Below are 26,626 nucleotides of genomic sequence, written 5' to 3' on the forward strand. Positions count from 1 at the left end.
TTCACAGCACTATTGGAGCCGCCTCACAGTCACATGATCAGAATCCAGATACTTGGCAACTGACTTGTATTTATGATGGGTGCAGGGTCTTGGGCTCATGTAGTCCACTTTTTATGACCTTCTGAAAAGCAAAGTCAATGGGGGAGCCTGATTGACTGAACAACCTTGTTACTAACTTAACAACTGCAGTGATTCATTTAACAACGGTGGGAAGAAAAGTAATAAAATAGGGCAAAACACACTTAGCCAATATCTCGCTTAACTTCAGGAGCACTTCCCAAAGCCTATGCACGTCCATTTTTGCGAAGGGGGCAGGGTTTCGGGATGCCAAAAATGCTATATTCAGTGTATAAGACACACCCAGATTTTTACCCTCTATTTTTGTATGGGGGAGAAAGATGCGTTTTATACTCCAAAAAATCCGGGATAAATCCGTCAGATAATCTGGCCTCATGACCATGAAGGGCTTTGAGGCCTGGATGCTACTGTCTCACTCAGATAAAGTTCTCTCATACAGCCGTAGCAACATTATTCTCCACCTTGCTTTGTTGTTATGTGTAAGAGTTTTAACTGTAAATATGTGCATTGGTCTGAAAATGATTTTTTTTTACTATTTTCGTATTCACTATATGAGGAATGGATGTAGAGCTTTAAAAGTAATACAGAAGAGTACTTTGTGATACAAAGGCAATCCCGTATTGAAATCTGCCTATGTGCCACAGTCTAAGATCCTTTTCTTTCAGAAAGGAATGCAACTGGCTTTTCAGATAGAAATAACACTGTACGTGGTACCATCTAGATGTTCCCTCTGCCTGCCAATAAAGATCTTGATTCTATCCCTCTGTTTATGCAGCCTAGAACTGAACTGTGTTGGCTTTTTTGGCAGCTGCTGCAAACTGCTGGCTCCTATTTAAATAGTTGTCCACTAGAACTCCAAGATCCCTCTCACAGTTACTACTATTGAGCAAGATACCACCTATACTGTATCTGTGCATTTCGTTTTTGTTGCTTAAATGTAGAACCTTACTCTTTTCACCATTGAATTTCATTTTATTAGATAGTGCCCAATGTTCAAGTTTGCCAAGATCCTTCTGTATCTTAAGCCTATCTTCTGGAATATTGGCTATTCCTGCCAGCTTGGTGTCATCTGCAAATTTGATGAGTTCCCCATTTATTCCCTCATCCAAATCATTGATGATTAGGTAGGTACAGACCTACCTATCTAATCACTTAAATCACTTTCCCTCCTCTAGATATGTGCCAACCTGGATGCAGATGAGATTGTGACTGTTCAAGAGCACATTGTGCAACTGCAACATCAAGCAAAAGAACCTCTTAAGAAATTTGAGATTGCAGATGACAAAAAGGAGGTATGGATTTTTATGTGAGCATGTAACTTTAGCATCGTGTATGGTTCCCTTATTTGGAAAAAAAAAGAAAAGAAAGAGAGGCCTACAGATGTTAGCTTCCTCTTTCAGAAAAGAAAGTTCTCCATTTCTTCATGGGAACAACTAGAATCTCGAGGAAGATTCCAGCTTGGTTGTTTTTGCACCCATAGCCCATAAAAAAGAACATATGTGATACATTGCACATAGGGAGATAGGAGTAAATAGTCCTCCTGGAGCTGTGATGGCAGTATTGTAGAATGCAGTATTGCAGGCTGACTGTGCCCACTGCCAGGAGTTTGATCCTGAACGGCTGAAGTTTGACTCAGCCTTCCATCCTTCCAAGGTCATTCAAAAGAGGACCCAGATTGTTGGGGGCAATTGGCTGACTCTATAAACCGCTTAGTGTCTGTAAAGCAGGGGTTCCCAACCCCTGGGCTGCGGCACACTCCTGGACCATGAGCGGTTCAGAACTGGGCTACAGAATCTGCGGCTGAGTGTCTGTGTGCATACATTCCAGTTGCGCGAGCAGTGAACACATATACCCACAGCTCATGCAAATGGACTGCACACCCATGGATGTGCTTGCCAGCCGCTCACCCAGAACTAGCTCCTTTCTTCCTTCCCCCTGGCAGTCCGCAAAGCTGTAAAAGTTGGGGAACTCTGCTGTAAAGCCCTCTGAAGTGGTATATAAGTTTAAATGATATTGCTCTTGTCAAAATAGTAAAGGTAGGAAAGAAATAAACAAATATAATAAATGAAACATTTCAGTGAAGGGTTTCCTCCCTCCCACATTACGCGCACATTTCCTCTTGCGCACGTAGTGTGTGCGCTTACTGGCCATTCACGTGGAACCATCCCCTCTCTCCCTGCGTTGGTCCGCAAAGCCAGAAAGATTGGGGGAAGCTCTGGATTAATTGATCTGCTGTGATGGAATGTTTCTAGTATTTTCCTCAATTATAAACTAAAAAAAAAAGATTTGCTATGATTTTGGCTGAATATCTATTTAACTGGAGGTTTTCCTAACAAAAGCTAGACGTAAAGGGATGGTGTGAGGATTTCTGTTTGCAGAGGGGGGGAATCAGGAGTGAAATTCAGCAGGTTCTGACAGGTTCTGGAGAACCAGTAGCGGAAATTTTGAGTAGTTCAGAGAACCGGCAAATACCATCTCTGGCTGGCCCCGGGAGTGGGGTGGGAATGGAGATTTTGCAGTACCCTTCCCCCAGGAGTGGGCTGGGAATGGAGATTTTGCAGTATCCTTACCCTGCCACAGCCACCAAGCCACAGAACTGGTAGTAAAAAAAAATGAATTTCACCACCGGGGGGGTGGGTGGTGGTGTCAATATTAGACTAGTTTTTCAAGCTGCTGAGCATCCTAGAGTCGCTTGGGACAGCGAGATGGGCAGCATATAAATTTAATAAATAAATAAATAAAGATCCCTTCTAATCCCTGGCTCACTAATGACATGCTTTACATTTTAGGATCCATTTAGAGAGAAACTCGTAAACATTATGACTGAGATTCAAGGCTATGGTCAGTTCAGTCTAAACGTTGATTTTGGATCCCAGGCCTATGAACAGTGGGTAATTCAGGAGGAAAAGCAAGGTAAGGTTTACATTGGGTTACTACATGGTAATAATACATTGCTAAATTAGATGGCCAGAGTTTTCGTACACCTTTGCTTGCTTGTTTTCTCAATGCTTGTTCTTTTTTCTAGCTGCCAAAGAAGGGATGCGCAAAAAGCGGGTATGTGCAGAACACTTGAAGAAGTACAACGATGCCTTGCTGATTAATGATACTACCCGAAGGATTGATGCCTATAACCATCTGAAGAATTTTTATGAGGAAGAAAGGAGCAAAAAGGTGGCAATGGATGAAGATAAAGAAGAAGATGAATGCACGGCCTCTCAGCTAGATGAAACCGATACATGTCTTATAGAGTTGTTTTATGGTAAGCATGCGCCATCTGGGACTTCCTGTCTACCCTTCCACAAATCAATGTGCACTATTCAAATGAGAACCAAAAATTTCTTGCAGTTGGATCATTCAGTAAGGCTGCTCTGTAACAAGTGGCTTGCTCACATTTCACATGCACTTTTCATTCATGTTTATAAATTTCCTGGTTTTCATTGAAAACTGGGATATAAACTTCCCAATTTTCTCAACTTCTACTTTAGCTGAAACTTGGGGAGGAGTAATGTAGGATGTTCTGTGGATAGAGATTTAGACAAGCTGCCTACTTATTCTCAAGGCTATTAGCCTGATTTAATCATAACTATAAACCTGTGATGGCGAACCTATGGCATGCATGCCCGAAGTGGCACGTGGAGCAAGTCATCTGCCACGCACAACGTCACCTGTTCTTCTTCTGAATTTCTGGTGTCCATGCGCACACAACAATCAGCTGGCCCTTGGGCGTGCAACAGCAGTGCCGGAAACTGGAAGAGCTGGTCTTCTGTTTTCCAGTGTGAGCATGTCCCCATGCCAGCTGATCGGTGCAAGCGCATGCGCGGCAGTAACCGGAAGTACATTTCTGGAGAACAGAAGTACTCCTTGGTCACAGCCTAGATGGCGCAAAGTGTTCCCTTTCTGGCCACGGCTGCGCACACTCCCTCTTTGGTACTCAGTGCCGAAAAGGTTTACCATCACTGCTATAAACCATGTGCTCCCAGTGCAAGCAGGTAGGAACCTAAGGATTCCTCATTGCTTACTTGTAGGTAAATCTACACTACTACTGTTTGCTGTGAACATATCCAGACAACAGAGCCTCCATCAGTCCCTGTTGTGTAAATTATATTACTTTCCATTATGCTTCCAGGTGTGATTCAAGTCACTGGTTATTCCCTATAAAGCTCTAACATGGCATAGGGCCTCGTTATTTGAGATCTTGCCTATCTCCTGTAGTTTCTGCCTTCTACTGTGTTTCCCTGAAAATAAGACCCAACCAGAAAATAAGCCCTAGCATGATTTTTCAAGATGCTCATAATATAAGCCCCACCCCCAAAATAAGCCCCAGTTAAGATCGTCAGCCCTGTGGGGGGACATGCCCATCACAGGAGGTAGTGAGCTCACGGGAGCCTATGATGTCCATCAGCTACACACACAGGTGAATCTGAGTGATGCAACTGCTGGCCCAGCCCTCCAAGCAGCAGGCGGAGGTAGAGGTGTGTGTGTGGGAGGGAGGCACGTGATCTGGTCCGCCAGATGCCACACAGACACCCACCCACTCCATCCCACTGTCTATCTTTGCTTGCCCACTGTCTCAAATGGATGTTAGTCTTTTTGAAAATGATCTGCTGATGCTTTCAGATGTTTTTGTCTACAGTGTCAGCCAGCATGGCTCATAATTACATACTCTTAATTCTTTTTAAACATAATTACTTAAATATTTTATTCATTTACGTTTGTTCCTAAAGACAGAAAAAGAGAGCTGGAAGAGTTAGCTAAAAATCTACAATATGAAAATGAAAAACTAACAAAATTGCGTACAACTTTAATGCAACAATTCACAAAGAACAATGAACCCAGAGGAATTATTTTCTCAAAAACTCGTCAAAGTGCATTTGCTATCTCTCAGTGGATTAATGATAATCCCAAATTTGAAGAAGTTGGAGTGAAGGCTCACTACCTCATTGGTACAGGACATAATAGTGAATTTCAGCATATGACTCAGGTAAAACAAAAATGTAACATCTATTGTCAGATTTTCTTTATTTTTCAATTGGGTAGGGCAGGGGTCCCCTACTGGACCATGGCCTATTTGGAACTGGGCCATGCAAGAGGCGGGCTAGTGTGTTGCTCCACTCGCGTGAATGGCATTCCAAAGGCTTCTCTCTTGTGTGAGTGGAGTTGTGCTCATACATGCTGGCCCACTGCTCCCGCAACCAAGTTCCCCTCTCTCCCCTTCCCCCGCCAGCCGAGCCACTGGGCCCCTGCTCCTGATGCTTGAAAAGTGGAGGGATGAGAGCAGAGGCTGAGTGAGACAAGCACACCCTGCTCAGCTACATTGTCTCACCGAGGCTATCTGCGCAGGATCCACTTTTGGCGCTTCAGGCAGCTTCAGTGAGTCTGAAGGAACACGAGACGGCATCCCTAAAAGCTTCTTTTCTCTGCACAAAAGCTCTTGCAAATGGACAAAAGCCTTCGAGGGAACGATCTCACGCTGCTTCGGGCTTTCCATCCCTTTGCAAAAACATTTGGTACGGAGAAGCGTGAAGGAGGACGAAACCATGTGCAAAGGTGGTTTCGTGAGTGGAAGTGTGCGCATTAGCCCTGTTCCCCTCCCCCCCCCGAGTCCTAACCAGCCAGAAACAGTCTGCTCTATGGCTCCAGAGAAAACATCAAAACACCATGTTCTCTGTGGTTCTTCCGAAGACATTTCTGAAACCCCCATGGCTCTGTGAGGACAAGGGCATGCACTGCCCTTGTATGTAAAAGATGCCAAAATGTAAAAGATGGCACACCTGAACCATGCCAAACCTAGCACAGCCAGTAGCTATGAGATGTCGAACATGAAATATGGGTGGCTTGCCAGAACCTTCATATGAGTGTATCCCCCCCCCCACACACACACACTTTTCCTATCCCATTTCAGAAGTACAGTGTTATTCATTAATAATCATTATATCAAATGCTCTGTGTGATTATTACATGTTTCTGTGATTGACACTTTTTTTCTAAAATGCTTAACAGCTGACTTCCAAAGTGTTATGGCTGTAACAACCCACTGATGTAGATCGAGGTAGTCAGATAGAATTTATATTTTTCAGAGCTACAACTCTACTGTAGTTGGGTAACCTGGATATGTTGGAAATAGCATCTCTGAATGAACTGAATTTATTCCGTGGAGCCCTTGCTGCTCTCTGTGCTTGCTGGTTTTCTTGCAGATGTTTCATTACCCAGCTAGATAACATCATCAGTGCTAGGAATTTCTTCTTCCTGCTTACAGTAGAAATCTGTGGCAGCTTTATATATAAGTTTTCTTTTTTAAAACATGGCTTTGTTCTTGCTTTAATTCAAAATATAGTCTGTAACATTTGCGATCTGAGAACAAATTCTTCATGACTTAACTCAAGTTGTAAGTGATGCTCGTCGTGCTGTTTTATGAATGTAACAACAATATGTTTCTACAGAATGAACAAAAAGATATCATTCAAAAGTTCCGTATTGGCAAAATCAACCTATTAATTGCTACTACCGTAGCAGAGGAAGGCCTGGATATCTCAGAGTGCAACATTGTTATCCGCTATGGTCTGGTTACCAATGAAATAGCGATGGTGCAGGTAATGTTCCAGTCATCCCATTAGTGCTTTTTCATCTGTAAGTTTATCAGATAATCAGATTACCATCTTCTGCTTTAACCACAACACTGAAATGGCTCTCAACTGCAGCATAAAAACATTTAAAATGTCATTCTATCAATAAGGCACGTTGTTTATCTCAAGTGCTCAAATATAATACATTTGGGCTTCTGCTGTGCATCCCATGAATATATGTGCACCTGTATCTTTTTGTAACTGGGACAAATAAGTTGAGGGAGAGACATTGGTATGGCACAGGAGAAAGAGGCAACTCTCTCCCTCCATTTTATCTGAATTCTTCTTCTACCCCATATTTCAACTGCTGTTTAAATAAATTCTAAAATAGATTTTAAATTGTATTGGCAAAAATAAGAAAAAAAACCTCCCTTTTTAACCCCTGTAAGGTTGGGATAGAGTCAAGGAAAGTGGATGGAGCTGAGCGTTTACTGACGGGATTCCCTTCCTGATGCCACACGGAGTTCACAGTAGATATTTTCTCTTAGCACCCTAGGATTGAACTCTCAACTTCTGAGCGGGAGGCGACAGTCTTCATCGCCAGGCTGCTCCTCAAATTTTATTAGCAACAGTAAATAAATTTAATTAATTAAGATTCTATGTGCCAACTACTGGAAGACATTTTCTGTTGTTTTGATGGGTTGCTAGTTTCTAAAAGTACATGACAAATAAATATTGAAATCAAGATTCATATTCCAGCAAAACTCTTTAACTCTTCCAGGAAAGGACGAGAACGCAACCTACCTCCTACGTGTAAGTTCCTAGTATTTTATTTTAGTTTCTTGTTTCTTTCAGGCTCGGGGAAGAGCTCGAGCTGAGGAAAGCATCTATGTGCTTGTAGCTTCAGATGGATCGGGAGCTGCTGAACGTGAAAATCTTAATATGTGTCGTGAGAAAATGATGCATCTAGCAATTAAGCGCGTCCAAAAGATGCCACATGAAAAGTATTTGCATAAGGTAAGGCCCACACCATGGGTGTGACCACTTTGGTTCTGCAAATACCTCTCTCGTCTTCTTTTTTTTTTTTTTTCCTTGCTATTATTTATTTTTGAAAAACCTTGGTTTTTCCCCCTAAAGTGCTTATTTATTCAGAAGTAATCTTTCCTTTGCCTACCATGTTTCCCTGAAAATAATATTACACACAAAATATGGCTTGGGCTTTTTATGAGGGGAGGGTTTATTGTTTTGGGGTTGCTGGGTGGCTGCTGTCTTGCGAGCGGGCTGCCAAAGAGCAGGGCCCAGCCTCATGGGCGAATGGCTGTGTTGCTCTGTCGCAGCAGCGCAATACAGCAGCCATGAAGTGACCACACTCATGATCAGCCACCCGACAAACCCCCTTTCCAGCTGGACACAGCACCATTCACTGATCTAAGAGCCGAGGTGGCGCAGTGGTTAGGGTGCAGTACTGCAGGCCACTTCAGCTGACTGTTATCTGCAGTTCGGCTGTTCAAATCTTACCGGCTCAAGGTTGACTCAGCCTTCCATTCTTCCGAGGTGGGTGAAATGAGGACCCAGACTGTGGGGGCGATACGCTGACTCTGTAAGCCGCTTAGAGAGGGCTGAAAGCCCTATGAAGCGGTATATAAGTCTAACTGCTATCTAGGGGTATCGCCAAGCCGTGTGAGCGCCTGTTCGCCGCCACCCAGCTCCTGGGGCTTGGCGCCTTCGAAATGCCAGTGAATGACGCTCTGCACGGCTGGAGAGAGGGGTTGCACGAGCCAGGGGATCTCCACATGGCTTTTTCTGCGGCTTCCAAACCGAGACTTCCGGCAGTGGCCGCTCTGGGCATACGCTCTATGGTTTTGGGCCAGATTCCGGCAGAGCGTACAGCCATAGAGTGTACGCCCAGAGCGACCACTGCCAGAAGACTTGGTTTGGAAGCCGGAGAAAAAGCCATGCGGCGGCGGTGGCAGCAAAGGTCCCCTGGCTCTGCGGAGAGAGGTGGGCCAGAGCATCGTGAGGCTGGGAGGTGCGCAAGTGAGAGCGGAACAGCCACTCATGCAGTACCCCTCTCCAGTTGTGCAGAACACCATTCACTGCCATTTCAAAGGCGCCAAGCCGCGGGAGCTGGGCGGTCACGAACAGGCGCTACCCATAGGTCAGTGAATGGTGCTTTGTCCGGCTGGAAAGGGGATTTGTCAGGTGGCTGCTCATGAGTGTGGTCGCTTCATGGCTGCTGTGTTGCATTGCTGCGACATCGCAACACAGCCATTCGCCCATGAGGTCTGTGCCTGACTCTTTGGGAGCCCGCTCGCAAGAGAGCAGCCGTCTGGCAAGCCCCCTCTTCAGCTGGGCACAGAGCCGCTTCACCAACCTAGCGGTATCCCAAAGACACTAAGCAACGCGATCACCTTTGGCTCCCCCCAGGGTCCCGCGGCTTGGCACCTTCGGGATACTGCTAGGTTGGTGAGCGGCGCTCTGCCTGGCCAGAGGTGGGGGGTTATCCAGGGGGCTTATTTGCGGGAGAGGGCTTCTATTTTTGCCCACCAGAAAAATGTGGCATGACCTTATTATCAGGACATGACGTAATTTTTGGGAAACACAGTAACTCTTATCCCCTCCCTTCCCCTGCAAAGCAGAGAGATCTCTTCTGCACATGAAAAGCAATGTGATCATGCTCACAAAGGAGAGACTGCCTGGAGAAACCACTTGATTTCTCCCACCCTGTCACAGAGTGGAGATAGTGGAGAGACAGACATTTCAAGAGAGTACTGTCAACTGTTTGCAGGGCACATGGTGGCATGATTGCATTGCTTTTCATGTGTAGAAGACAGTGAGTAGGCACGTGAGCATTCCAAAAGACAAGGAACTGTTTAGGAGGCAAAAAAAAAAGCCAAAGATGTGAAACTAAGTAGTCTTGTCTCTTCTTGGCTGGAAAGCACACTTACAGTCACATGATTTTCCATTTAGCCACTGCTTTACTTACTGGCACAGTTAGGGTCATTAAACAAGGATGATAGATAATTGTAATGTAATAAGGACATTCAGTATTCAGGCAATTACTTTAAGGCCTGAAAAAGTGAAGCTTTTATTTATTTATTCCAAATTTAAAATAATCCAACATGAATTTTCTTGGACGATATGAAATTTTAGTTGGGAGTTATTTCCTGATTCCATTCATTCCTTTGCTAGATCAAAGAGCTTCAGCTGCAAAGCTGCATGGAGATGAAAATTAAGGCAAAGAAAGAACAGTTTAAACAATACAAGGAGAACCCATCCCTGATCATGTTCCACTGCAAAAACTGCAACAATCAAAAATGCTCAGGAGACGACATTCAAGTTATTTTAAATATGCATCATGTCAATGTTAAAAAGGAATTTGCGTAAGTCCACCTCTGTGTGTGTGTGTCTGTGTGTATCTGTTTGTGTTTCCATCAAGGGGTCTTGTTCTGATTGACCACAGAACATAGGACATCAGAAGGAACCATGGAGGTCTTCTAGTCCAACGGTCACCAACTAGTGTTCCGTGGACCACTGGTGGTTCATGAGAAAACTTTGGCGGTCCTCAGAAAAATTATTTGCATTTTTTATATTAAAAATCAGGGGTCCTCAAACTAGGACCCTTGGGCTGGATACATGCAATGAGCTTGTGTTGCTACAGAGAGTCTCCTGCTTCTGGGTCTTTTTGTGTGAGTCAGAGGGGGGCAGAAATTGATTTGGCTTAATGATTTGGCAATGTACCCAATATACTAAAAGGCCACCCTTTATCTGACGGACTGGAACAACATATGCTGTTCAGGAGTCCAGCCAATAAAGAAGTAAGAGGGCAGGGGAACCCGCCATCAAAGCAGGGAAAACCAAGAATGGTGTTTACGGGTAAATCCCTTGGTAGAGTTACTGTATACCAATAGCTTAACCGAAAACAAGCAAATCTCAGTTGCTGCCAGAGCTGCTCATGTGATCATTGATCAATTGTCAATTTGTGAAACAAGAATATGAAGTCTCTTTGATCTACTAGTCAGCCTGCCTGCTTTGAGTAGGAAGAGATACCAACAACAGATTAGTAGCAGTAGATATTCCAAACACAAGAACTATAAATGTGGGCTTGTGTTGTAATCCAGTTAGAGGTGGGTTCCTACCCAGGGGCGGGTTCCAGCTTCTGTTATTGCTGGTTCGCTCAGGGATACGCTTTGGGTGCGTGTATGCTTGATGCGTGCTACGCGCACATGCACAGTAGTAAAAAAATTGCTTCTGCACACACGCAGAAGCAAAAAAACAATGGCGGTGTCTATGTTGCCATCAATAGAACCGGTTTGGGGGGGGTGGCCAGCCGAGTTACTACCTACTTGGCTGAACCGGTAGGAACCCACCACTGTTCCTACCGGTTCGGCCCAATTCCACCAAACCGGTAGTCGCATGCCGTCCTGGGTTGCAGAACCAGCAGCGACCCAGGCTGGCCATATCACCGAACTGGTTCCCCAGTCACCACCGTTGCTGACAACATCTTTTTTTGGGAGTTATGCGCATGTGCAGAACAATTTCCATTGAATTGTGAATTGAATTCCATTGCATGTGAGCGCGCTCATGAGCAAATTGGCAGTAATGACAGCCAGAATCCACCTCTGAATCCAGTGCTTTGATTTAGGAAATGTATTGAACATCATTGCCCCCCCTCAGCCAGTTCATTTATTTTTCATAGCGCTCTTTTATACCTACATCTGATTAGTGAACCTGCTCCCTTTTATATCTACATGCGACTAGTTCGCAACAAAGCTAAATACCACACTTGCAGAAGTGTGGGGATTTCTGGTCTGTAGACTTGATGACTCATCCAGCAGATAGGGTTGAAGCTACAGGAAGTGTCAATGATGCTTATCTGGTGAGATGAACTCCTTCCTGCCTATATGAAAAACTAGTCATAACGTCTTCCTTTTTAAAAAAAAAAGTAAATTGTTACATTTTTTTACTTCAGAGATCTTTATATCGTAAAGGAAAATAAGACACTGCAAGCAAAAAAAGCAGATTATCAAACAAATGGGGACATTATCTGTAGAGATTGTGGCCAGGTGAGTGTCGGAATTGATTAATTTGGGTATCTTTGGCTTAATCCTGGGTTGGATACTCCAAATATTGCTGAGCCACTTCTCCCAAAGACATAATCCAATCACTTTGGATTATGATAATGGCTGGGAATGGGAGTTCAACAACATCAGATTCTTGTATTGGTATAGTCCTAATATGATTTTCTCACCTTTTTTTCCAGATTTGGGGAACTATGATGGTATACAAAGGTCTAGATCTTCCTTGCTTAAAAATCAAAAATTTTGTGGTGCATTTCAAAGATAAGAAACCAAAGAAACTATACAAAAAATGGAGCGAACTAGCCATTAATTTTCCAGCTTTCAGTTATGCAGATCATTATATTTCTAGTGAAGAAGATTAAGAAGGCCAAAAGACTCTAAAGACAGATGGGAATTTTTTCTGCCTTCAGGTTTCCAAAGACAAGTTCAAAGAAACCTTTTTCTTATGTTTGAATGACTGCAGATATTGTGCAAAATCTTTTCGTTTTTTCTGTAGCATTCAGGGTTCTGTATTTGTGAATGGAGATAGTTCAGATTTAAGTCACTGTGTGAAAAGAAAAACATAGTTCCTGGGGCTACATTTCTAACCAGGATATAAAATGATTCAGCGTGAGAATTTGCTTTTTACTTTAATGGGATTTTCTGCAGTGGACAAAAAAGCCATGCCGATAAAAAATTATTTTATTAAACTTAGATCAAATTTATGCAAAAGACTCTTATATTCTGGACTATAGACTATATTACAATATATTTGTATTTTACCCAGATGTGTCATTCTTTTAAGTATTTGGCAGTTTGAAGTTTCAAATTCAATGATAAATGGAAAGAAAAATCGTTAAACGAGCCTTTGGTTCTTTTTGGGTTTATGGTAGTTTGTTTTAGCTCCATGCCATTACCTTGCTTTCCCTAGATGACTATTTTACATGACTAAAATGACTACAATAAAATTCTAATGCAATAAGCCATATTGTTCTTAACAATGCTTATAAAGAAGTGAGTTGAAAATAGAAGTATTTGACGTGTTTGTGGATCCTGATACAAATTTATGATGCTTCCACATTTTCCATGTCTATAAACAATTCAAAAAACATTGTTGCCTCTGTGTTTTCTCTGCTGTTTATTCTCTGATGTAGCTTTTATGTATTGATTTGTTTTTGTAACGCTAACCCTTTCATCAGGCAAATACTGATGAATAGAGTTGTGAAAAGCTTTGGATCCAAAAGCCAAAAAGGCTTCGGCTTCAGAACATATTGGGTGGGTGGGTGGAAATATTGTCTTTTCTGGCAGCTGCAGATAGTTGTGTCATCCTGGGAAAAGATGCAGTTGTTCATCTAAGATGCAACTGCTTCTATAGTGGGTAGATGTTACATTTCTTTCACTTTGGGCCGTGAAGCACTTTTTTTGGATCTGAAGCACTGCACAGCCCAGCTGATAAAGCTTATGACACAAGTTTCTTTTTAGAAGATGTCTTCTAACTTGACATCTTCCTCTGCCAAAGCCATGTTTTTTAATGGTCCCAGTTGGAGTCTTTTGGTGTTTCTCCATGATTCTATTGCAAGATTCTACAGCTAAAAAAATAAAAAAGAGGTCCAAAATACAATGTACTTTTGAAAAGGCGCCAATCCTCAACCTTCTCATTTGGCCTATTTCAGTTCCAAATCAAAGACCTTTCAGGTGGGTCATCCAGAAGCAAAGCAGGCTTCTCATTACAATGATAATATTCTGGAGCAAGAGCTCCTGCTGTTGTTGCAAAATGTCAACAACAATGAGGATATTAAGGGCTGGTGCTTTGTTTTGCATCTGTATTATTTGAAGTGGAACAACATATTTAAACAATAAAAGGAACAAGTGGGAAATATGAAGAGACTGGAGCTTCTTACATGTAACCATGTGCTAAGGGAGGCTGGTGGAGTTTATCTTTCTATCTTTCTACTATGATCTTGGTGTGTAAAATAGAGCAGTTCTCATCAGAACTGTTGAGAAACCCCCTTGCCAACAGAGGGAGATAGAACAAAGGAGGAGTTTCTCACTTCTTGCTTTGCTTAGTATGATGATGAAAGAAAGGAAGTACAGTAGTCCTCTGTTCTAAGACCTCTCTGGAAGCAGAGGCTTCATAAAACTGTTCTTCAACAGCAGGAGGTAAGAAAATCAGGATGTAGGTGGTGGTTGATTGATTTGGAACGACTCCAATTTAGGAGTTTAAGCATAATTGCCATGCACTAGCCATTCTAGTGTTCAAAAAGGATTAATTTTAGAATTAGAAGAACAATTTTGAGCTTATGCACTAGAGACAAATTTCTTGGGTGTCTAATCATACTTGGCCAAGTATTTATTCCATTCTATTCCATTCTCTGCTGTTGTCTATTCTGTTCTATTCTATTCTTTCTGCACCAACTCAGGAAGCTCAAACTGCCCAAGGGGCTGCTGATACAGTTCTACAGAGGAATTGGTTCAGGTTTGGTTCTGCAACCCAACTAGACAGAGACAAACTTCAGAAGATAATTAGAACTGCAGAAAAAACAATTACTACCAACCTGCCTTCCATTGAGGTCCTATACACTGCACGAGTCAAAAAGAAAATATTTACAGACTCCTCGCATCCTGGAAATAAATAGTTTCAACTCCTACCCTCAAAATGATGCCATAGAGCACTGCACACCAAGACAACTAGGCAGACACTAGAACAGTTTTTCCCCAAATGCCATCACTCTGCTAAACAAATAATTCCCTCACCACTGTCAAACTATTCACTACATTACTGTATTACTATTACTATTAGTCTTCTCATTGTTTCTATCACCCATCTCCTCCCACTTATGACTGCAGGAATGTAACTTTGTTGCTTGTCCTTATGATTTATATTGATATTGTTTCCTGATTGCTTATTTGTACCCTATGACTATTATTAAGTGTTGTACCTTATGATTCTTGATGAATGTATCTTGTCTTTTTATGTACAATGAGAGCATATGCACCAAAGACAATCACACTTGGCCAATAAATATTTCTATTCCGTTCTGTTCTGTTCTGTTCTTTTCTATTCTCTCCTGTTTTCTATTCTATCATATTCCTATTCTTCCTATTCCTTTCCTATCTCCTGTTGCTACCTGAAAGAGTATCATTACTACATTATCCCAGTTTCTAATTAATCTCTCACAAACAGTGAACGTTTTCTTTGCCCCAACTTTTTTTAATGGCTAAATCAGCACAGCAGGAAAACTGATTCTCATTCTTGGCCACCCATTTGCAGAAAGGTTTGTGGGTAAGACTACTTGCCTAACATGTTGTGTTTCAGTAGAGTGGATTTGCTGTTTCTAAAGACCATTTCAGCCTGTGGACCTTCCCCCATCCCGCCTTGGAGAATTCTAGCACCAGATCAGTCCTGATAACCAATTGTATGCCGCAATCTTTAATAAAGCTTTGTATGATTTCTCCCTTTGTCAGAATTGAATGCAGTAATTACATTTTTGGACCGCATCTTCTTTCCTCTCTGTTGCAACCCCACTCTCCCTCTTTTTGTGGCAATAATGGGGAGGAGGGACAACTTATCCTAATAAGATGTTTTTGTAAGATTTTTTCTTAAACTAATTGTTATGAGGCACTTTATCCACCTGGAACATTGTGATAGTATCTAAAAAGGCTGCTTCCTCGTGTGGCTGCCAGGGGAGTTCTTTTCCCTCTAAAGTACACCTGTGAAAAGGAGGATTTCCCCCCCAAATTGTAATAGATGAGATGAATGGATACCCTACCCACCTTGTGTACTGTGACATTCAAAAACCTTTCCCTCCTTGTCCAATCCAGGGAGAGGGGGAACAAAGACTGTGTGAAGGATAGATTTTCAGTCAGGGAACAATTTGTTTATGCTCAAGGCAGTGTTTTCTTCTTTTAATATGTAGCTGCTTTCTGGGTGCAATAGCAATAGTACCTAGACTTACATACCGCTTCACAGTGCTTTCCAGCCCTCTCTTAGCAGTTTACAGAGTCAGCATATTGTCCTCAGCAATTTTGGGTCCTCATTTTACCCATCTAGGAAGGATAGAAGGCTGAGTTGATCTGCCAAATTGCAGGCAACTGTCAGCAGACTTAGCCTGCAGTACTGCACTCTTAACCACTGCATCACCATGGCTCTTAGAAACCTAAAGTACTGCTCAGGAATACTATATAACTTGGACGGCCTGCTGCCCACAGCCATCAAAATGCCTCAGGACGCCTTCTTTGGAATTTAACAAAGTTCCTATCCTATCTGGACTTTGGGGTTTTTTAAAGTGATTTTTGAATAAATTGAAAGGGAAGATGAAGGGTTAGAGGGCCTCTTGGAAGCCAGGTAGAATCGTACATAATACTACCAACTGTAGGAGATGACCAGGTGGAGCCCAAAGTCAGGGTCAAATGTATCATCAGTTTGGAATCCTTACACAGCCACAAGAGACCTAAGTGCACCCCCCCCCGTCATGATTTCCATTGACTCTTACCTAGTGCCAATTTGACTTGATTGTTAGTATATCAGATTCTTGTGTATGGGTAACATGGAATAAACATTTAGTGCTTTGAACTCAATTTCTGTATTTGCTCCTGACACTAAGTATTGTGAGAGCCTAGAGTTCAGAAGGCTTTTTGACAATGCTTACAAACATGGTTACTCATACATGGCTGAGACACTTTTCTTGACTCCGCTCTTGTTGCATTTTTCTTCTTTTAGTAGACAATCAGAGACAGCTTTTTAATTTATCCAAGTTATTAGCATTGATTAATTAACCAAATAGGTCATTTAAAACGGAAGTTATCCTGTGAACAGTACTGAGGCTAAAGCTCTTAAAATTACGGCTGCTATATACACCATGTGCATTCTTCCATCTAACAACCTGGCAAAATCAAATCAAAACTTTATCGCAGCTAAAAGCCGGGAACAAAAAAACAGTATACCGTATTTTCACGACCAAAAGCCGCACCGGATTAAAAGCCGCAGTATCAATTAACATTAATTTTTCAAACTTTTTCCACATATAAAGCGCACCGGGTTATAAGCCGCACGTTTCCCAACGCTTCTGGACATCTGTTGCAGTCGCGAGGAGGAGCGGAGAACAGCGCGAAGGTTCTTGGCGCTCCAGGAAGCTACGAAAGCAGTTGGGAGAGGCGCACGGCTTGGTTTCTCCTCCCTGGACGTCACAGCAGCAGCCCCAAACTCACCGATCTCAGTGTTTTTCGCATCGGGGTGTGCTGCAAGAGCATGCCCCGATGCGAAAAACACAGAGTTCGGTGCGCTTGGGGCTGCTGCTGCGACGCGACGTCCAGGGAGGAGAAACCAAGCCGTGCGCCTCTCCCAACTGCTTTCGTAGCTTCCTGGAGCGCCAAGAACCTTCGCGCTATTCTCCGCTCCTCACAACTGCAATAGATGTCCAGAAGCGGCAGGGGCTATCGAGCTGGAAATCCAATCCCCATTAGCCCCAAAAGCCGCTTCTGGACATCTATTGCAGTCGTGAGGAGCAGAGAACAGCGCGAAGGTTCTTGGCGCTCCAGGAAGCCCCGAAAGCAGCTGGGAGATCTTTTTCCACATATAAAGCGCACCGGGTTATAAGCCGCACTGCCGGTTTTGGATCAAATTTTAGGATTTTCAGTGCGGCTTATAGTCGTGAAAATACGGTACAAACATAATGGCCACCTGACAGCACTGGTATTAATATTTTTTTAAAGGGAAAGATTAAATTTGGCATAAACGCCAATAACATCGGCAGCGTAAAACCAATCATTTCAACCTCTCCTGCTCTGCAAGAACACAGATAACTAGTGACAGGAATTTCATGAGACATACATGCCTTGTGGCAGCACAGGAAAAAAAAGTGTTGCAGCATCTCCGTGAGGGCTCATCGGTATTCACTGTGTAACGGTAAGATGTCACGATCCTCCCATCAAATGTGATTGCAGTTCTACAGAAACTGGATCACTGGCCTAGATTGAACTGCAGCTCTGCATCCAGGAGGAATCTTGCTGCAAGTTTTGTGACCCAATCCCTATTTAATATACATATCTGGAAAGAGGTCACCATATGTCACTGTATGTATTAGACCGTGATGGTGAACCTATGGCACGCGTGCCCACTGGCCAGCTGGTCATTCGGTTTCTGGTGTGCTTTCCGGTTTGGGCATTCTGTGCCTAAAAGGTTCATTATCACTGGTATAAGGTCCTTCTCCTAGCAGGCTTGAAAATTATTATTGAAAAGTGAGGTGATGCAGTTCAGACGGAATAGTTAAATTTATGGGTTTTTAAATTTATTTTCCACATTTTTGAATTGCCTATCTATGATAGTGGAGGGATGCGGTGGCTCAGTGGCTAAGACACTGAGCTTGTTGATCAGAAAGGTCGGCAGTTTTGTGGTTTGAATCCCTATTGCCCCATAACGGAGTAAGCTCCCCTTACTTGTCCCAGTTTCTGCCAACTTAGCAGTTCAAAAGCATTTAAAAATGCAAGTAGAAATATTAGGAACCACCTTTGGTGGGAAGGTAACAGCGTTCTGTGCGCCTTCGGCGTTTACTAATGCTGGCCACATGACCATGGAGATGTCTTTGGACAGCACTGGCTCTTCGGCTTTCAAATGGAGATGAACACCACCCCCTAGAGTCTGGAACAATTAGCAAATATATTCGAGGGGAACATTTACCTTTACCTTTATCTATGATAGTTAATTGCTGCTATCCAAACTTCAGTTTCTACTCAAGCAAGACTGGAATCTAAATTAAGGACAGTTTCTAGCACCACTTTTGAGAATGCCAAATATAGTTCTAAAAACCTGGACTGTACCATGTCACACAGCCTGAACTTAAATAAAAACAGCAATTTACTCAAGGCAGAAAACAGTAGCAAGGGAAGGAATGGAAATCAACATCTCTTGGAAAGAAAACTTGCTTGGATAGGTGGTTTCACTTTGAACAAGAGTGCAGAAGAGAAGTCAAAAACCTATCTGAAGTTAGGCAGCAAAGTCAGGTCTGTTAGCCAATTCAAAGCCAGAGCTTCACCAGCAAGATTCACATGGATGACATGACACCTTAGAACAGGAGATCAAAGAGTTGTTGCTAACAGAAACATGGATCAGGGCTGCCTCTTAAATTAAGTTGCAGCCAGTTTTCTCTAATCAAGAAATTTATTCCTTGATTGCTTGGGAAGGAACCTCATTGAGTATCTTTGTTCTGTTCTGCACTCTACATGCTAAATCCAAGGGCTTGGAGCCATACTTATCATCTGACAACATCCAGTTGCCCTGATGGTGCCTGTATTTGATCAAACTCAGAATGGTTCAATGGTGCAGCTTCATCAGATTAAGAGTCTCAATCCTTGGCTATGATACCAAGTCCCTGAAAGAGTTTGATGATGGCAGACAAAATATTTCCTTAGTACGATGGAATTGCAAAATGGTCAAGGTACTCCTTTGCCAAGTTGCACAGGTGTCTCCCCTCTCATTGGCTTTGGCGAAGTATTTGAAGATGTTAACTTGCTCAATTGTGCAGTTGTAGATGGACCATCTAAGGGTTGTGAATCTTTTAGAGAAGGTCATTATCAAACATTTTTGATAATTGATCACCAATTATTGCCTTGGCAACATTGGACCAGGACACTCATTAAATCACCTTGTATTAGATAGCAATAGCACTTAGACTTACATATCGCTTCTCAGTGCTTTACAGCCCTCTCTGAGTGGTTTACAGAGTCAGCATATGGGCCCCAACAATCTGGGTTCTCATTTTACCAACCTCGAAAGGATGGAAGGCTGAGTCAACCTTGAGCCAGTGAGATCCGAACTACCAAACTGCAGGCAGCTGGTGATCAGCAGAAGTAGCCTGCAGTACTGCACTCTTAACAACTGCGCCATTGCAGCAGATAATAACATGAATGTCTGCCATATAGTAAGATTGGCATAAACCTATTTCCCAGTTTAGTGGCATGAATGTAGCTGGCTTCTAGTTGCTGGATAGGATAATTAATATAGAGGTTACCTTTATTAATAAACAGTCTGATGATAGCTGGAATATACTGTTAACCTACTGCTTAACAATATCTCTTCTTGTGCTAGTCAGGGGAATCTTGTGAGTGGCTTGGATTAACCCAGGATCCATGACATGGGAGGCTTGGCACTAAGAGCTGATCTACTTGACAAATTCAACCAGCTCTAGTATTAGCCATTGTTCACTTCTTGAGTCATGCATGACATTATTCTTTGCCTGCCCCAAATCCCTGCCCCCAGAAGGCAACCTCCACCTATCTTTTCCTGCTACAAATCTAAAGTAATGCATTCCAACTTAAGGTTGATTGACGTAAACATGTTGCTCGTCATGCTTCATATCATGGCAGGCCACTCCAGGTACTGTTATGCACTGTGGTGGCAAGACTCCCTCCCAGTTGCTGGTCTGAGCTCCTTACCACATAATATTACAGGTTCACCAAGGGAATGGGGAAAAGCTGGGCTTTGTTGTTTTCCGGCTTTACCTATCAAACAGATAAATAATAGATCGTTTTTTAAATAAAAGATCAGATAAAGTTGGCAAGGATTCTTCTCCTCTCTATTCTAGCCCAAGTGATAGGGAAACATAGTTTATCTCTTTTCCTTTCTTTTTCTTCTCCAGTCTTGGAAGGATAAAGAAGCAGGAGAATTCACCAATTAGGGTTGTGGTAGACATGGTCTAGACAGAACATCAAGCCATTTCTCTGTCCAAAGCAAAGGAAGTGGTGGAAACCTGGAGACAATTTCTCAAGCTGGCTTCATTCCCAGTCAGTTTAGGCCGAGAAGTGAAACCATTTAAGGCTGCCGTATGAAAAAGTTCTAGGACTGTCTCTTTAAGAATCTCATCCTCCATAATGGCCATGAATGTCTCCAAGCTGACTTCTGACTTGGGAGACTAGGGAGTGCTCTTCCTTTGGAGCCATGGCCCCCATTTTCTCATCATTTAGCAGCCCCCGAGGCACCAGGGACTAGTTCCATGGAGAACTAGAGGACTGGAGGGTGTGTGGTTTCATGTGCCACCTGCATCCCGTGGATTGGGCTTCACTTGTTTGCATGGCCCAGTTTCTGGCATGCTGCAGACTGGTGTCGGTCCACGGAGCAGGGATTGAGGACCCCAGATTTAGAACATGTGTAAAAATCCATCTCTATCAATAACAAGACAGCAAATGTTCCTCTTGAATATGCAGTGGACAATGTGTTGCTACTTCTTTTTGAGCTTTGTGATCTCAGATTCCATTTTGTTTCATTTTAGACTCTAGAAAAAAAGTCTTGCGCTATCTCTACTCAGCAGGAAATTGGGCACTGCTGGATTTTGGGAAGCATCACCTACCACCTAGCAAAGAGGATAAAGAAGCAGAAAGCCAAGACAATGGAGGTGAGCATATCCACTACCATAAGCCAGAATATTCTGGAACACAATATATATATATATATATATATATATATATATATATATATATATATATATATATATATATATATATATATATATATATATATATATATATATATATATATATATATATATATATATATATATATATATATATATATATATATATATATATATATATATATATATATATGTTTTCTGAGGTTTTCGCGGGTGTTAGTATGTAGGTCTCTAGTTGTTCGGGTTTTCTCCCGCGTAGAATTGGATATGTCTTTGCGACGTTTCGACGAAGTCACATTCGTCATCTTCAGGCTGCTGCTGACTACTTCAGGTTTGGTGTTTCCAGGAGTAGTGTGAAGATGACGAATGTGACTTCGTCGAAACGTCGCAAAGACATATCCAATTCTACGCGGGAGAAAACCCGAACAACTAGAGACCTATATATATATATATACACACACCAGTGATGGCTGACCTTTTTCTCCTCGTGTGCCAAAATCATGTGTGCGTGCACAACAGTGCACGTGTGCATGCCCACATCCAGAATACAATGCACCCCCCTCTGCGCATGTGTGTGCGAACTCCCACGCGCATGCTCCCTGTTTTAGGCCTAGCAGGCCTCCCTGAAGTCTCCTGGGACCAAAAATGGGGCATTGGGGGGCACCCCTTGTGCTCCCCCCTGTGCATGAGACCCCTCCACCCCCATGCATGTGTGTGCTTTTCCCGCATGCGCTGCAGAGACCCAAAAATCAGCTGGCTGGCAGGAGGAGCATACACATATGCATGGTGGAGCTGAGCTGGGTGACGGCTTGTGTGCATGCAGAGAAGGATCCATGTGCCACCTGTGGCATGTGTGCCATAGGTTTGCCATCATGGATATATACCTGTTGTGACTCAGCAGACGTCTTCTGTGAGTCTTTTCAGGATGTAAGGTCAACGATACAGCTGGGGCTCATTAGTGGGGTTCTGGTGATAAAAGAACGGATAGTGCCACGCCCTGGTTGCAGGAGTCAACGTTTGTTCCTTGGTTCGTTCAACATTGATTGATCATCGGTCGTGGTTTATGTAAGATACACTTGGAGAAGTGCTTTGTTTTCTGTAACCCTGATTCAAGGAGACACTTGGAGAAGTGCATTGCTTGTAAGAGTTTTTGTTTGGTATTTTGTTATCTCGTCAGAGCCTTTATTTATGTTATTTTTGGGCTTGCAGCCAGTCTGAGCCAAGAACTGATAAAGAGAGTTCCTTTTAAGTTGTTTGCCTGTCATCTGTTATCGAGCGAGGAAGGGGGGACAGAACATATACCATATTTAAGTTTGATTCTTGGTTGTTTATTTTTCTTAAGCCTACAGTGGAGCCCATTCAGGGAGGTCAAAATCAGCAAAATGGTAGGTGGAGTATTGCAATGCAAGATTATTTGTTTGTTTCAGTCCACGTGCACAGTGAGCTCCGTGCATATGCTTCTGCAGTGTTTTCAGTAACGTATAGCATCAACAGTTAAAGTAAACTTACCTCATCAAAATATCTTGGGGAGGCAATGAACTGTAACCAGTGGTGGGTTGCAGGTAGTACATCCCAGTTACGGGCGTACCGGAGCTTGCCCAGAGCACCAGATACCGTTCTGGTACAATGCTCTGGAGGGCCCACCCTCACTCCTTACCTGTGTTTTAAGCATTTGGCACTTCTGCGCATGCGCATGGTGAATATGGCACCTGCGCGATGCTCTGCCAAGCTGCTGGAGCGTCACGGAGGCTTGAGGAAGCATTGCAGGTAAGTACGATGCATGCGTACCAGTTGGAATGGAATCCGGAACCCACCATTGGCTGTAACCTATTACAAATCCATGCAGTTGTTCAAGTCTCAGGAACCACTAAAAAAAGATTGCTCCAGATTTTCTAGTTCTCAGACTGAATCTCTTACGAAAGCTCTTTAATTCCAGTTTCTTAACCACAGTGATGGGTTTAGACTATACTATCAATATTATATTGATATTAAGACGCTGAGCTTGTCGAGTAGAAAGGTTGGCAGTTCGGCAGTTAGAATCCCTAGAGCCCCATAACAGAGTGAGCTCCCGTTACTTATCCCAGCATCTGCCAATGTGGCAGTTCAAAAGCTACTTGCATGTAAAAATGCAAATAGAAAAATAGGAACTACCTTTGGTGGGAAGGTAGCAGCATTCTGTGCACCTTCGGCATTTGGTCATGCCGGCCATATGACCATGGAGACGTCTTTGGACAGCGATGGCTCTTCGGCTTTGAAATGGAGGTGAGTCTACCCCCTAGAGTCGGGAATGACTAGCATCAGCGGTGGGATTCAGCCAGTTCTCACCTATTCGAGAGAACCGGTTGTTAACTTTCTAAGCAGTTCATAGAACTGGTTGTTGGAAGAAATCTCCTTTTGTTTTTTTCCCAATTTACATGGCTAATCCTGTAAGGAAGACAGGAAGGAAACATTCTGGTGTTGCTTCTAGCCTAATCTTTATTGCCCTGCTTACAGAAACTGCCTCTCCAGTTAACCCTTATTACATTGTAACAGCTAAGGTGAAGCGCTTGTTGACGTGAGTGATGTTGGGTTGGCCATGCCCACACGGTCACATGACCACCGAGCCACTCCTATCCAGCTGGTCATTAGGGCAGAGAACCGGTTATAAATTATTTGAATCCCACCACTGACTAGCTTATATGTGGGAAGGGAACCTTTACCTTTACCTATCAATGTTATGGGATGTGTCTGTAACCAGGCTTATTCCCTCCTAAGTACAAAATATTTTTAAATAAGAAAAGTTTGTGCAATGTTACAGCCAGATTTCTGTAATCATGTATTCCCTCATTACTTGCTATTAGCAATAGCAATAGCAGTTAGACTTATATACCGCTTCATAGGGCTTTCAGCCCTCTCTAAGCGGTTTACAGAGTCAGCATATCGCCCCCACAGTCTGGGTCCTCATTTCACCCACCTTGGAAGGATGGAAGGCTGAGTCAACCTTGAGCCGGTGAGATTTGAACCGCTGAATTGCAGATAACAGTCAGCTGAAGTGGCCTGCAGTACTGCACCCTAACCACTGCGCCACCTTGGCTCTTCTTATTCTCTGAGTGACACCTTTGACTCTAACTTTCCCAGGGTTATTGCTCCTCATTTTGTTCAATGAATCAACTGCAACATTTGTCATTTGCTGACAATCAAGGGAAAGCATGCTTCATTTTAAATGAGGGATAAGCAATTTGTCTCCCTCCAGAAATTGCTGAAATCCAACTCTATCACTGCTAGGCTGCATGGAGAGTGGTGAGGGATGCTGGGAATTGTAGTCCAACAACTACTGGAATACCACGGGTTGTCTGTTTTATGCTGGACCATAACGTAGTTTGTGTGTAGTTTAGCAGGATGGACTATGCTTTTCTTAATCAGTTAAAACTTTATTTAGTAATAATATAGCATATACAAATAGAAACAGAGATAAAGATATACAGTATATTCCTTTCCCTTTTTTAAAAGGCACAATACTCTTTATTTTAAAGATATACAGTATGTTTATGTAAGTTTATTTCCCTCTTTTAAAAAATACAGTGACAATACTCTTTATTGTTTATTTCACTGCTTTTTAGTCTTGCTATAATCCTTTTATTTTCTTGAAAACAAAGATGCATTTCTTTTTTAAAAAAGTGGTATCAATGAATGAACAGATAATTGCTGAGATATAAGATTATTGCTCAATATAATATTAGTAAATAATACCAAAGTAGACTATTTTTATGAAAAAAAGCCTAATTTTTGAGCTTAATGCCAAAATCCCAATAGTATTATTATAGATGCTGAAAGAAAAGAAAAAGAAAACCAGCCCTGAACATAATATAGGTACATTTTTAAATGTCTGGTTTCTCCCTTCTTTGTACCCCAACTGATTTGCAATACTTATTGGCATCAGTTTTAGAAATCATACTCTGCATATTTATATTTCCCTTGCTGCATAATATGCAATATCTGTGTGTCCCAAGGTATCTGATATACACCATGTTGGACAAGATTCTTACTTGAATATGTAATTGGAAAAGAATAAATCCCATGAAAGAGGAAGTGGCTCAATTTTACTCTGTATGCTGGATGTATTCATTTTATTCACATTTCAATGGTGTCATCAGTTCCAGAGTTAGGAAATTGAAATATTGCCATTAAGACTGATTCTAAGAGGAACCAGCAATGTAATCTTAAACATCCTTGTTTAAAAGTAGATATCATTAAGTTCCTCTGGATTTGTTCCCAGATATATGCAAATGGATTGCAGCCTAAATGAAATTTGACATCAACAAAGCTGAATATTATATTTAGGGTCTGTGCAAAAAGGGAAATTACTTTCTTTTGCATTACTGCAGTCCTTTATATCCTAGGATTTAACCTGAATTTTCTCTCATTCCCTTCATCCTTGATATATTAAATGAGAGTTGCTTCTTATTTGTATGCTCATTCATCATGGTTTCTTAGAAGAGTATCTCCATTATGATCAATGGATCTTATCTTCAAGTAAGAATGAAATAAGATTTATTTGATTAAATGCCTTCTGTCTGATATATAACACACCTCTGTGTACCCTCTCCAATATAAAGTGGTGAGTTTAAAAGTTTTGGACAAAAAACTGGAATTGTGATGTTTTGGAACACATTGATAAAACTTTTGGTGGTGTATTCTCTAATACACTATTAAAAATGCCAGCAGCTATTCTGGAATCAAAGCAAAAGATAGATAGATAGATAGATAGATAGATAGATGGATGGATGGATGGATGGATGGATGGATGGATGGATGGATGGATGGATGGATGATGATGGATGGGTGGACAGGTAGGTGGATGGATAGATAGAGAGATAGATGTAGATAGATAGGTGGGTGGGTGGGTGGGTGGATGGATGGATGGATGGATGGATGGATGGATGGATGGATGGGTGGGTGGGTGGGTGGGTAGGCAGGCAGGTAGGCAGGTATAGGTAAGTGGGTAGAAAAATAGATAGATAGATAGATAGATAGATAGATAGATAGATAGATAGATAGATAGATAGATAGATAGATAGATAAAATAGTTTTTCTTATCAGTACCTGATTCTTTTTCCTGGGGAAACCAGTGACCCTCTTCCCAAAGTATAAATCCCAAGTTTCTATATACAGACACAGAGACATATTCCACTGTATTTTTATATGTCAGCTAAATAAAATAAATAAAAAATAAAAAGCTAAATAAAACAGATAAAATGGATGTTCTTTATCATTGTACTATGAATGGATCTTAATTTAAATCTTATCTTCCATATTTCCAAAACATGCTGTAAGTAGTACATGCTAAAGTTGCTGTTGAGTCATAAAATTCAGTAAATCTTTGTGTAAGCAGATTTGAGTTATGACACAGACCCTTTGCAGCCACCCACAGTTCATTGCGGGGTTTAGAACGCCCTTAAAAATCTGTTTCCAATTGTATGGAAAACCTTTGAAATTTGGCATGGCTTATTGAAACACATTTTTTTTTAAAACCCTCAGTCTC

General features: G+C 42.2%; 1 protein-coding gene across 1 annotated transcript in view; it reads left to right on the forward strand.

The window, feature by feature from the left end:
- The window catches only part of IFIH1 (interferon induced with helicase C domain 1), a 37,791-nt gene extending 24,979 nt beyond the window's left edge, over positions 1–12,812 (forward strand). The window contains exons 8-16 of the mRNA XM_014054100.2: positions 1,254–1,370; positions 2,868–2,991; positions 3,104–3,337; positions 4,803–5,059; positions 6,519–6,668; positions 7,497–7,658; positions 9,834–10,024; positions 11,614–11,707; positions 11,905–12,812. Of these exons, the coding sequence (XP_013909575.2) occupies positions 1,254–1,370; positions 2,868–2,991; positions 3,104–3,337; positions 4,803–5,059; positions 6,519–6,668; positions 7,497–7,658; positions 9,834–10,024; positions 11,614–11,707; positions 11,905–12,084 (1,509 nt within the window). The 3' untranslated portion in view covers positions 12,085–12,812. The remainder of the gene's footprint in view (positions 1–1,253; positions 1,371–2,867; positions 2,992–3,103; positions 3,338–4,802; positions 5,060–6,518; positions 6,669–7,496; positions 7,659–9,833; positions 10,025–11,613; positions 11,708–11,904) is intronic.
- The last annotated feature ends 13,814 nt before the right edge of the window (positions 12,813–26,626 follow it).

Source organism: Thamnophis sirtalis, unplaced genomic scaffold (assembly GCF_051295495.1).
Source record: "Thamnophis sirtalis isolate CommonGarterSnake01/CBP01778 unplaced genomic scaffold, rThaSir2_p1.2 scaffold_1, whole genome shotgun sequence".
Taxonomy (NCBI): domain Eukaryota; kingdom Metazoa; phylum Chordata; class Lepidosauria; order Squamata; family Natricidae; genus Thamnophis; species Thamnophis sirtalis.